We start from the raw sequence: 12,758 nt of genomic DNA, 5'->3' as shown, positions 1-12,758 counted from the left end.
GTCTCCTCTCCCTGCAGACCATGGATGGCTCCTTTGTCCAGCACAGCGTCCGTGTCCTGCAGGAGCTGAACAAGCAGCGGGAGAAAGGCCAGTACTGTGATGCTACCTTGGACGTAGGCGGGCTGGTGTTCAAAGCCCACTGGAGCGTCCTGGCTTGCTGCAGCTGCTTCTTCCAGAGTTTGTACGGAGATGGAGCCTCCAGCAGTATCATTCTCCCCGAGAGCTTTGCGGAGATCTTTGAGCTCCTGCTGGACTTCTTCTACACTGGACACCTCGCACTTACCTCAGAGAACCGGGAGAAGGTGCTTGTTGCTGCCAAGGAACTTTGTGTCCCTGAAGCTGTGGAGCTGTGTCAGGGCTTCAAGCCAAAATGCTGTGATGGCAGTGATCTAAACAACCATTGCCTTCACGAGAAAGGTCCTAGAGAAGATCTTAATGGCCACTTAAAGCAGCCAACAGACTCAGACGGAGAAGAAGCTATCAAAGCGGTGTCTAAACCTAACGTTGCTAGTGAAGTCAGCCCCAGCTGCTGCACTAGGAGAGCTAAACTAACCCAGGGACCAAGTGGGAGCCCATCTCTTCTTAGGGAAAGGCTTAAAAGGGCTGTTAAAACAAATGCACTGAGCAATTCAGGTGAAGTAAAGAACCCCCAGGAATGTAAAGAAATTAAAAGGCTGCCTAAAAGAGGAGGCACTGAAGAGAGAGGCATCAGCAATGAGGTGGTGCGTGGAGCATGTCCTAACACAGTTTCTTTTATGAACTAAGAAACTACTCTCCTTAGAACTAAAGGTTTAAAACTTAAGCAGGGAGAGATTTGCTCCAGAAAACTGAGCATCAAGCATATAGGATGTGTCTGCTAATCTTCTCAACAGAGCACGTGTTATAAGAGGGCAAGGTTTAAGCACAGGAGTGGGACTCAGGAGATGTGGGTTCTATTCCTGACTCTGCCACAGAATTGTTGTGTGTCCTTGAGCAGGTCACTTAACCTCTGTGGACCTTAGTGTCCCCCTGATCTGTAAAGGGAGGAAAGGGTTTACCTATATCTCAGGGACATTGAGGCTTAATTGACTACTATTTGTAACTACTTTGAGCTCCACAAATGGAAGCTACTACAGAGTACAAAAAAGAAAATGAGTCCTTGTGGCACCTTAGAGACTAACAAATTTATTTGGGCATAAGCTTTCATGGGCTAGAACCCACTTCGTCTCTAAGATGCCACAAGGACTCCTCGTTTTTGTTTTTTTTTTGTTTGCTGATACAGACTAACATGGCAACCACTGAAACCTGTCACCATACAGAGTACAAAGTATTCGATACTTTTCATATTCATTAGGTTGTTTAATTAGTTTCCTGGAGCAAAGCCAACACACCTGCAATTCCTAATGAGTTTGTGTATTCAAAAAGGAAGAAACTGGACATCTTAAATTAAAGAAGTACTTTGTCTCAAAGACCAGATGAAATTTCATTATGAAATTATTTTAAGGGCAGGAACTTCAGAACCACTGAACAGAAATACCTTCTTGTGCAGTGTATATTGGCCCATTGAGAGTCAGTATTGCAGGAGGCTAATGAGACAAACACTGGCTGGAGTTTGAAGAGGGCTGGGTAACTCTGATGGCTAATAACGATTTCTATACAAGTTAAGATCATGGATTCAGGGTGTTGGCAAAGACAGGGAATGATTCCTGTGTACAGCAACAACAGAGTTTAGTTAGGTTTTAAAAAATCAAACTAGCCAGGAAGCAGCTGCTGCAAAAGATGCAGAGATGTTTGTCAGGAGGAGTGTGATTGGGTGAGTGTTTGGGGGTGGGAGAGTTATCATCTTAAAGCAGTGGAACAAGCTAAACACATCCAGTAGTCAGACTCTGCCCCTTGGGAGTTATCGGGAGAGGTTCGTAGTCAAATCCATTGAGTTTCAGTTATATTTTCCTGAAAGCTTCTTATTGTCAGACAGTGGTGCTGTCCACAAGCTCCAGAATTTAGCTGACTTGTATGATATTGCAGTACTGCTGTAGATACAATTTCTTGTTCTGTCTAAGGTGTTCATTGAGTTAACGTAATGGCTCCCTGTTCCATCGCAGTGGGAAATGCAGGTTGTTCAAGTGTCTGATGACGTAGCAGCAGAAGATGATGGAGAAGTTAATGAGGAAACAGGTGAAGATTACATTCCTGAGAAAAAGACCCTGAGGACCAAAAAGAAATCAAATTTGGCAAAAAAGCCTAGCAGTTCGGAGCCTGCAGGGAATGCTGGGCTAGTAGAGGCTGGGACTCCTGGGAACAGAAAAGGTACAGCTGTGCCGGTTGAATGCCCCACATGTCATAAAACCTTCCTCAGCAAATATTATCTAAAAGTGCACAACAGGTAAACATTCTGATTTTTATTCCTGTTCCTTACCCGTAGTGAGAGGGGCCTGTGCCCGGACTGGCTCCCAGCAGGGCTGGGCTGTACAGAGCAGTAGTGCTGAGTGCCTGAACTTGAGCTCATTTCTGAACTTAAACACACAGGTTTAGGCTATGAGATAATAGCACTGGGAGGCAGGCGAGACCCAGAGAACAGTCTGTGCCTGTCGGAGTCTTTTACTTGTTTATAGAAAGCTCCAGTTCCAGGATGAAAACCTCCTGGGGTACTGAGGATCTTTGCTAGAGGAAGCACCTAGCCCTAGCATTTCCCATCTGCCTTTTTATGTTTCACTGGATCACATTTCCTGTGTGCAGTTGGCCAGGGGCAGATACCAGTAAGACCCTCCATATAGACGCTTGGAGACACTTTTTGGCATAGTGACCCTTTCAGCACTGACTGGGGTACTGAACCCAGCTAGCTGTTAGGGCTTCAGTTGGGGGTGAAACAATTTCTTGAAATGTGCTAAATTTGAGAGTCTGGAATGTCTCTAAAGCAGGGGTGGGCAAACTACGGCCCGTGGGCCACATCCGGCCCGCCAGCTGATTTAAGCGGGGTCTGTGGCTTGCTGCGCTCCAGCCAGGCAGTGGGGTAGGGGGTCACTCCGTGTGCGTGTGCTGCGGCTCTCGGAAGCAGCGGCATGTCCCCTCTCTGGCTCCTACGCATAGGGGCAGCCGGGGGCTCCGCACACTGCCCCCGCCCCAAGCGCCGCCCCCGCAGCTCCCATTGGCCCGGAACTGCGGCCAATGGGATCTGCAGGGGCAGCACCTTCGGACGGGGCAGCGCACAGAGCCACCTGGCTGCAGCTCCGCGTAGGAGCCAGAGAGGGGACATGCTGCTGCTGCTGCTTCTGGGAGCTGCTAGGTAAGCGCCGCCTGGAGCTTGCACCCCTGACCCCCTCCCATGCCCCAACCCCAGCCCTTATTCCGCTCCCGCCCTCTGAACCCCTTGGTCCCAGCCCGGAGCACCCTCCTGCACCCCAAACCCCTCATCCCCAGAGCCTGCAGCCCCAGCCAGAGCCTGCACCCCAGCCCGAACCCCCTCCTGCACCCTGAACTCCTAATTTCTGGCCCCACCCAGAGCCCTCACCCCCAGCCAGGTCCCTCACCCCCTCCTGCACCCCAACCCCAATTTCGTGAGCATTCATGTCCTGCCATACAATTTCCAGACCCAGATGTGGCCCTCGGGCCAAAAAGTTTGCCCACCCCTGCTCTAAAGGTTTGAGTAAATAATGCATCTCAAGCCTCTTCCAGTCTGGCAAGTCTGGGCTGGAGAGCAGTATTGCTCGAACGGAGATAACAGCTTGTCTGTGTCAGGGGCTGCAGCACTGGGAGCAGATCTCAGTGCAAGCGCAGAGGAACTGCCACCTGTTAAAATTTGGTCAGACTCTGTATGTGGAGCTGCCTGGACTTGCTTGTTGTTTAAAACAATCCTAGAGCCAGAGAGCGAATGGAGCTCTTAGCCCCCATAGCAACAAGTGAGAAATACGGCGTAGGACTTCAGAGTGGTAACTGATGCCTTAGGGAGATCTAGCCCACAGTAGCAGCAGGAGGAGGGAGCCCCAGGTTCCTTCTTTAACGTGCAGACAGAGCTCTGTGATGTCACCTCAGCACTTCCTATCTTCACCTGCAGCAGTTGGTGGGGGTCAGCAAGCATGACTGAGATGATGATGGCTGTCTTCTGGAGAAGCCAAGGGTGCGAGTGTTGTGCAGGAGAGCCTTGGTGAACTGATGCTCTGAAATGCCATGGGAGCAGCAGACTGGCTTCCTAAAGGACAGCATTCAGAAGGGTCGCTTAGGATTTTAAGCTGCATTCTAACAACTTTGACCACAGATAATGTGTTGGTGTGAACAACATTTAACTATGTATGAGTTTATAAAGTTTTTATTGTCCCCTGGCTCCAAATAGCTGGCTGCAAATGAGCAGTGCTTCACTAGCCTCTTCTAAACTAGGCTGTGATGGGGGGTGTGGACCTAGAAATGACCCTGAGTCTAGTGAAGGTCGTTGTTCATGAAGCCTCTCAAGCCACAGGACAGATTTGGCTAATTGTGAAAATAACTCATTGTCTCTGTGAGTCTGCTTCTCCAGTGTAAAACAGTTCAGACTACTAGCATCCTGGCTCCGAAGAAGTGGGTTGTAGCCCACGAAAGCTTATGCTCTAATAAATGTTAGTCTCTAAGGTGCCACTAGTACTCTTGTTCTTTTGGCTCTAACTTGGGATCCTGTTGTGTGAGTGGCTCCCTAACCTGTCCCAAGGAAATATTTGCCGTTGCTGTTAAAGACTGAGAATTACAGATACTGTTTGTATTCCTTTTAGGAAACACACTGGAGAAAAGCCATTTGAATGTTCCAAATGTGGTAAATGTTACTTTAGGAAGGAGAATCTGCTGGAGCATGAAGCTAGGAACTGTATGAACCGTTCGGAGCAGGTACTTCTGGGAACTGTCAAGGGAGGAGCAGGAGACAGCAGCTGTTAAATTGTTAAAGCCGCAGCCCAAACAGATAGCATGTCTACAGCCACTTGGTTTGTTCACTTCTTGCCTAGAGCTGTAACCTGAGCTGTCTGTCCAGAGAAAGACTTCTCTTGGGGTGCCATGTGCTAAGAGTTTTTGGGTCCAGATCCAACACTGGGAGGCTGGAACAAAATAACTTATGTTTAGCTTAAGGAGTTTCTATAAAGGTGGGACATTGTGTGCATCGATGCTCAGTGCTGTGCTGGGTCTATTACATCCACTGCCTTTCTGTGCTGATGGGAATGCTGACTAGTTTAGAGAAGGATGCCTCCCTCTGGCAAACCATGGCCATCTCACCAGGAAATAAACACCGGGCATAGCAGGAAAACCTTATGTTAAATCCTATGAGTTTGGCCATTTTGCTGGGCAGTTGGGAACATGAACAGAATTAGAGCCTCCATTGCAGCCTCCTAGAACCAAGATCAACCTCAGCCATTGAAATTCAAAATAACATTGAAACTACCTCATCTTTCCACTCCTGTCTTGCTGGTGTGTGCCAGTTGAGCCTTCCTGCTGAAGGGTGTACCAATCTGGTGTGGGCCTTGCCCAGAGACTTGCAGCAAGAAAGCATAGATTGGCGCAACATGTGTAGTCACCACTTGCTTTGGTTTGGGTTTTTGGGACAAATGTTAGTTTGGTATAACCAGAATATTCTGACTATGTATTATAAAGAGGACATAATGTTTACATGCCAAACAGTGTCCTAACCAAACTCTGAGGAGTCTGAATTCTGATATGCACCTGTTTCCTATGCCAGCTTCTTGCTTTATCTTCCATCCCCTTTGCCTGTGCCCTTCCTTTCTTGCCTTTCCATAAGCAGAGCTTCTTCAGTACTGAAGTATCAGAGGGGTAGCCGTGTTAGTCTGGATCTGTAAAAAGCAACAGAGTCCTGTGGCACCTTATAGACTAACAGACGTATTGGAGCATAAGCTTTCGTGGGTGAATGCCCACTTTGTCAGACGCATGTCATGCTGCGTCTGACGAAAGCTTATGCTCCAATACGTCTGTTAGTCTATAAGGTGCCACAGGACTCTTTGTTGTTCTGTACTGAAGGGTCTCGCTAACTATCTCATCTCCTCCTGTCTTTTTCAGGTTTTCACCTGTTCAGTCTGCCAGGAGGTATTTAAGAGGCGAATGGAATTACGGCTGCACATGGTGTCACACACAGGGGAAATGCCTTACAAGGTCAGCACAGTGGGCCCTTGAGCATTCCTGGGAATGACTGAGAGAGGCTGTCATGAAAAGGAAGAGGGGCGTGTGTGCAAAGATGCCTTTCTATTCTGGGGTTGAGGGACTGATCACACCCAGCCAGGCCTTGAGAGCATGCATCACTATGTGGCAGTGACTCAAGGAATTTGGGCTGGTGCTGTGGACGTGTGTGGGTCACTGGGCTGCTGCCTACACCTTAATTCTGGAATATTGTTTTGGTTTATTCCCTTCCTTTTATGGCAGCTGCATTTATCCTGTGTCTTAAAGTGCTGATCCCACTGATCCCTTCTTCCTGTCGCCAGACCATAGATGTGCTCCACATATCACTCATCTCCTTGATAAAGGGGGTGTGCCTTGTAGGGGAACATGCAGGCAGAGCCCAAGGATTATAGCCTGGGTGCGAGTGCCAAGGATGCACCTGGAGTTTAGGGAGCTTGCCTGGTTATATGTTGTAGGCAAGAGGAAAGGCACTGGGGAAGGATTTTATGTCTTGCATCTTTCCTCTTCTTCTTTCTGCTAGGCCAAGCCCCTTTGGCCACTCTGCATTAGTAAAACCTTAAACTCTTCTAACTCAGTAAGTGCTCTGGAAATGGCCAGAGGCTGACTCTTGTCTCATGTATTTCAGTGTTCCTCCTGTGTACAACAGTTCATGCAAAAGAAGGATCTTCAAAGCCATATGATAAAGTTACATGGTGCTCCAAAACCACATGCGGTAAGGGCAAGACTAATGTGGGGTGGGCAGAGTTGACATTTTGGGGGTAAAACATGGAATGGGTCCATGGCAATCTTGAATTATTACTGAGGGAGGAGGGATGCTAGTGCAGTGGCATGAAGCAGTGATGGCTAATCAAAGGATCCTAACCTTCATCTGGTCCTAGTGTGGTGTGGTGCCAGGCAAAGAACATCAGCTGGGCTGACTCTGTAATTTAGAGGCTGGCAGCCTCTAATCCTCATCTGGAGGAGGCTGTGTCCACCAGAGGCTTGGCCTGGGCCTTGCTTTTGCTCTTGGCTGTATTCTCTGGGAAGCTAGTTCCCTGAGCGTGTGACAGAACTCCTGCTGTTGGCCTCTGATCCTAATCCCTCCCTCTGGACTTGTAGTGCTCTGCCTGCTCCAAATGCTTCCTGTCTCGAACGGAGTTGCGCCTGCACGAGGCATTCAAGCACCGTGGGGAGAAACTTTTTGTCTGTGAGGAGTGTGGGCACAGGGCTTCGAGTCGCAATGGCTTACAGATGCACATCAAGGCTAAACACAGGTAAGGCATGGTGATGGGGGGGTGTCCCCAGGTCACAAGCGTTTGCACATCCTTCAGCCCCATCTACTGTCTTTCTTCCTTGCAGACCTGCTGATCTCTGGAACATATTGCAGGGACCAGTCCTGCAGCGTCCAGGAGATGAACTAGGCGGGACGGGGATAGGCATCACCCCCCTTTAGTGGTCTTTGCCCCTTGAGAAATAGTACTACGGAAGGCCAGCACTTGGTTCTGCAAGAGCTGGCCAGTACTGCCTCTTTCCCCCAGAGATGTAGCTTACCCATATGCTGTTTGCAGTTTGTGTGGCTTCCATTGGTTCAGTCGGTTCATTGTCTTTGGAAGCTGATCAAGCAGTTACTGTATCTGGCTTCGTGGTGTTCTTTAGGTCACCGACACATTTTGTCAGTGTTTTCTTCATGCTCCCTATCAGTATGGGGTCCCCAGGACTAGCTGTAACATCTGAGGGCGAAGAGACTCTAGCTTCTGCTCTTTGTACCTATAGACTGGTCTAGGATGTTAATCGCAGTTCTTGGACCTCTTCAGGTCTTTGTTTTGAGAGAGGTTTGAAACAGGATTGAATTCGGGAACTTTGGAACAGCTGTGAAAGCTGACTTAACTCCCAGGAGTCTAACCCTTCTAATGGAGAGCTGTGGGTAGGGGTTGTTCCCCCAACCAAAGAGGCTCTTCAGGATGGGAACAAACTGAACACGGTTCTCATTGTCCTTCCAGAAACGAGCGCCCCTATGTGTGTGAGTTCTGCCATCACGCCTTCACCCAGAAAGCCAACCTCAACATGCACCTCCGCACGCACACAGGCGAGAAACCTTTCCAGTGCCACCTTTGTGGGAAGACGTTCAGGACACAAGGTACAGACAGCATCCTTTGCTTGGCCTGCAAAGCTGGCTGTCATTACAGTTCCTCATTCCAGCCCCTGGAGAGCTGCCCTGCCAGGGCCCAAGCACTGAATGTGTTTGTCTTAACTCCAGCCCTGAGTGTTACCTGAGCAGGGGGTGTTCTAATGGGCCAGACCACAGGTCCAGCTGGTACTCTGCCTCTAACAGCATCAATACCTGATACCTTCAGGGGAGGGTCATAGTAAGCATGCCCTAGTGCAATTCTTTCCTGCCCCCTTTGGGCTCATACTATGCAATGCTGCCTCAGGAATAGGAAAACATAATAGAAGCTAAAGACTCTTACCAGCTGGCAGGGAGGGAGAAGTGGCCTGTGGTAGCCAGACAGTATGGCAGCCGCTTTTCTCCCAGATTTAAAAGGCCAGCTACCAGAAAAGCATGCTGGGAAATAGAAACTAAGGGAAGAGTTGAAATCCCCCTCCCATCTTTCTGGATGTTGAGGTTCTAGGAGCGAAAATGTATCCCAGTGTTTTCAGAAACCTGGTATATTTAAAAACAAAAAAACAAAAAAACAAAACTTCAATGTATTGAAAGTAAAACGTTCAGATGTTTTCCAGACATCAGCTGCGTCCTCTGCTCAAAGTTCACCGCATGTCACGGCAGTGCTGAAGTAGATTTTATAGGCCTATCCTAGCACCTAAATAACTTCTGCAGATTTTTTAAGATGTTACATATTTCTGTCCTTTTTGAAATACAACATTTGTCTCCTCCCCAATCTGTCCCTGCAGTGAGTTCCAAAAGTTACTGCATGAAGCTATCAAATTAATTTACTTATTTCATGGAGTATCCCCTTATTCTTTTATGCCTGGACACTGTGGAAGGGAGAGACTGACCACTCTTCCCAATACCCTTAACTGAAACTATAAAAACAGTGAATTCCCATTTGCATCTTTTCTAAAAACTCTAAGAAAATAGTGTCTGAGGGCTGTAGCGAGTATAAGAAGAAATGGCAGCACTCTGTGGTAAAGTTTCTGTACATGAAGGATAAATTTCCTGTCTCTCTCATCTGTGTTAGCGAGTCTGGATAAGCACAACCGCACACACACTGGTGAACGCCCCTTCAGCTGTGAGTTTTGTGATCAGAGGTTCACGGAGAAAGGGCCCCTTCTGAGGCACATTGCTAGCAGGCATCAGGAAGGAAGACCACACTTCTGCCAGATCTGTGGGAAAACATTCAAAGGTAATGCCCATTACAGCAATGCTGCTGCGCAGGAGTTATGAGGCCTCTAATTTGCCTTGAGCCTCTTTGTCTTAATTCATAGTGATGATGCAAATGCTAGTCCGGGAATTAGGACATTCTGTTTGCCTGCTGTGGCAATCGGAGGCAAATAAATGTCTGACCGCACTCCAACTCTTAAAACTGTTTGCAGAACAGAAGTGGATCCAGCATTTCTGTGTTTTGTCAAACATCGAGTCTCTTGCAGGGATTCTTATGTCCATTGCTGATGCAATATTCAGCAAAACAGTTAGAGAAAGCGGAGCAACGGGTGGGCAGGAAGGGGAGAGAACACTTCTCCTTCAAGCTTTTCCTGTGACTTAGCTGGCCAAGTTTGAGGCTTTAGTACAACTCTTCATAAAGGAATCTCCCTTTCACCATGTCCCTTGCCATAGTAACATTTCCAGTGTAGCTCAGGCCTATGATTGTTTAACTCAGGGACTCTCCGTGCAGTGTTCAGACCATGAACACGTTGCCATGTTCAGCCAAGTGGCTAATAAATGGTTTCTAACTTTCCCTTCTCAGCTGTTGAACAGTTGCGTGTCCATGTTCGCAGACACAAAGGAGTGAGGAAGTTTGAATGCACTGAATGTGGTTACAAGTTCACCCGACAGGTATGGGGTTTTCCTAATTCCACTTGCAATGAGCAAATGTACTCTAAGCCCGGTTGAGTCACTAGCTTTCTATTTTCAAAGAGATGAAACAGATGGGGAAACAGAATTAGTCTTATAAAGTGGTGTATTTCTTCAGGAGGGAAACCACAGGGGTGCTAAACTGAAGCATGTTCGCTGCCTATTGTGGACAGGACTGAAGCAGAGCAGCACTTTGGAGTGTCTGAGCTGCCGGCCGCTCAGGCGGGGTGAAAAGAGCAGTGCCCGTTAGTGCCCTTGCTCCTTTGACCAAGTTTTCCCTCGGTAACCCCACCAAAACCTCATCTCATTTACTAAAACCAAAGCCCTTGACGGGGGGAGAGAGGAAGCAAAGGAAGAGATTTCTATGGACAGGTGACACATCACACTTGGATAAAAACCCAAAAGAATGAAATGCTTTAATGAGTATTTGCGGCAACCTAAATCTAGTGTGAAATATGGGCCTCTGCTCTTTGCTCCTAGCCTGGGTAGTGGCTGTGACGGATGAGAAATGAGTGAAGATTGAGTCCCTACTAGCTGTATCTGCCATTCCCTCTCCACAGCTGGAATCCTGCTCCTGCTGTGTGACCACACGGTGGCACTGCTTTCCAGCCCCAAGGAGAAGAGGCTAAGTTACCACCTTCTCTCTTAGAGGAAGTGTTAGGGGGACAGAAGTTTCTATGGAAGAGCTACCCCATCCTTGTCTTCTTACCTGTTGCCATTTCCCCCTTCCTATGGCCTTTTGGGAGGAGGGGGTCTGTTCTCCCACACTTGTGAATTTACTGTGTGCATTTATTGCCCTGCATGCTTTCTCCACCCCTAGTGCTCATTAGACCCAACTTTTTAGCCACCAACATTCCTGCCCCCCGGACCTCATTCATGGCCAAGAGGAGGCTCTGCTGTGCATGTTTTAGGTGGGTAATGATGGACTTTGATTGCTCTTCTTTTAAAGGCCCACTTGAGGCGCCACATGGAGATTCATGACAGGGTTGAAAACTACAACCCCCGGCAGAGAAAGCTGCGGAACCTAATCATTGAGGATGAAAAGGCTGTTGTGGTAGCACTCCAGCCCCCGCATGAATTAGAGGTGGGGCCTGCAGAAGTCATTGTGGAATCCCTCTCTCACAGCTCCCTGGGTGAAGCACTCCCTGTACAGAGACTATGTTCAAATGAGACCTTCTCTATGACAGATGTTATTGAACAATCTCTTATCATTACTACAGCAATCCCCGAAGATTGTGAAACATAGCACTTAGGTCCTTGTACACACCTTTCCCTCTCAAAAATAAATAAAATGAAGTCTTAGGTTGGACTAACTGTTCACAAGGGCTTGATGTTTGTGTTTCAAAGCCTACGTTCTCAAAAGTCCACTGCCTCTTACTTTAAAAATATCATCCTTATACTGAGCTTTAAGGGGGTGGGGAACAGTGTCTAGTTAAGTGCTGAGCTGGTGGAGGGGCACAAAATAGGGAGTTGGCAGCTGAGCTGGTGAAGGGGCACAAAATAGGGAGTTGGCAGCTTACCTGTTAATGAACCAAATGTAAGTGAGCAGAATAAATCTCCCCTGCTTGAGCTTGAAATATAATTTTTTATTCCTTCATGCTTAATACTGTCAACTACCTTTCTAATGTAAGAACCGGACTTTTCTCCCAGTTAACACAGTTGGAAAGATACTGCCTTTTACAGACTTGTTTTAGAAAAAGTAGTTTTGTTTGGGGGGAAAATGCCCTCCAGCACTGTGGCAGTAACAAGAAGAATGCCTCCCCTAAACCATCCTTCTCATAGGCATCAGTAGATGATATAGTGAAACTTCACTCCTAATATCAAGTATGGCAGTTGTAAGTGTCCATGTATGGGTCACACTTGTGTACAAATACATGGATCTTGCTCTCCTGGTAGCAGCAGTGTTGAAGTCTGGCTTTTCACAACCCAATACCATGAACAGCATACCAAAGTTAGCCTTCAGGTAAGAACTACGTAAAGTTGTTTAGTAATCCCATTTTTGCTAAAGAGACTCCAACCCCAGTTTGGGATAGTTTAATTTAGGCTGCATTTATCAAAATCACTTAAACAAATTAAGTACCCAGATCCGACTGAATTTTAATTGGAGTTGGGTATCAAGCTCCATTGAAAATCCCTTAATGACTTATACAAGAACAGCAAATGTGTGAAAACTCAGAGCTAATCAATCTCTCCAAGAGTGCACTTGCTTCCCTGCCCCCACCCCCTTAGATCAGTAATGCAGAAAGACCCTCTAAAATGTTAGTTCTCTAGGGAGAGATGAGCCTAATGCTATGAATGTGATTGCAGGAGGAAAAGTGTGATTGTGTAAATATATTCCATGTAAGCAATATTGTAGCTGTGTTGGTGCCAGGATATTAGAGAGAAGGCGTGTAAGGTAATATTTATTGGACCAGCTTCTGGTGGTGAGAGAAACTAGTTTATACAGAGCTCTTATTACCTTTCTCACCTATATTCCACTAACTTAACTCCTTGGCCATTAACTTTTTATCTGGCTTGGAATCATATGCAGGCATGGCCTGTGATCCTGCACTATAGCTACAAGCTGCCATTTTGGTGAGAGGAGAATCAGCCCTGTAAAGGACCATCCTCCTGCAGAGACAAAGGGCAC

General features: G+C 47.4%; 1 protein-coding gene across 1 annotated transcript; it reads left to right on the top strand.

Annotated features, from left to right (window-relative positions):
- Positions 1-20: 20 nt before the first annotated feature.
- ZBTB48 (zinc finger and BTB domain containing 48) lies at positions 21-11,578 on the top strand. The gene is made up of 10 exons (XM_024207872.2): positions 21-722; positions 2,082-2,362; positions 4,716-4,827; positions 6,004-6,096; positions 6,746-6,832; positions 7,219-7,373; positions 8,100-8,236; positions 9,297-9,461; positions 10,023-10,111; positions 11,079-11,578. The coding sequence occupies exons 1-10, from the start codon at positions 21-23 to the stop codon at positions 11,373-11,375; spliced, it is 2,118 nt and encodes a 705-aa protein (XP_024063640.1). The 3' UTR covers positions 11,376-11,578.
- The last annotated feature ends 1,180 nt before the right edge of the window (positions 11,579-12,758 follow it).

Source organism: Terrapene carolina, unplaced genomic scaffold, assembly GCF_002925995.2.
Source record: "Terrapene carolina triunguis isolate 2854851 unplaced genomic scaffold, T_m_triunguis-2.0 Scaffold714, whole genome shotgun sequence".
Taxonomy (NCBI): Eukaryota; Metazoa; Chordata; order Testudines; family Emydidae; genus Terrapene; species Terrapene triunguis.
Note: the sequence above shows the minus strand (reverse complement) of the source record. Positions and strands in the feature narration are given on the sequence as shown.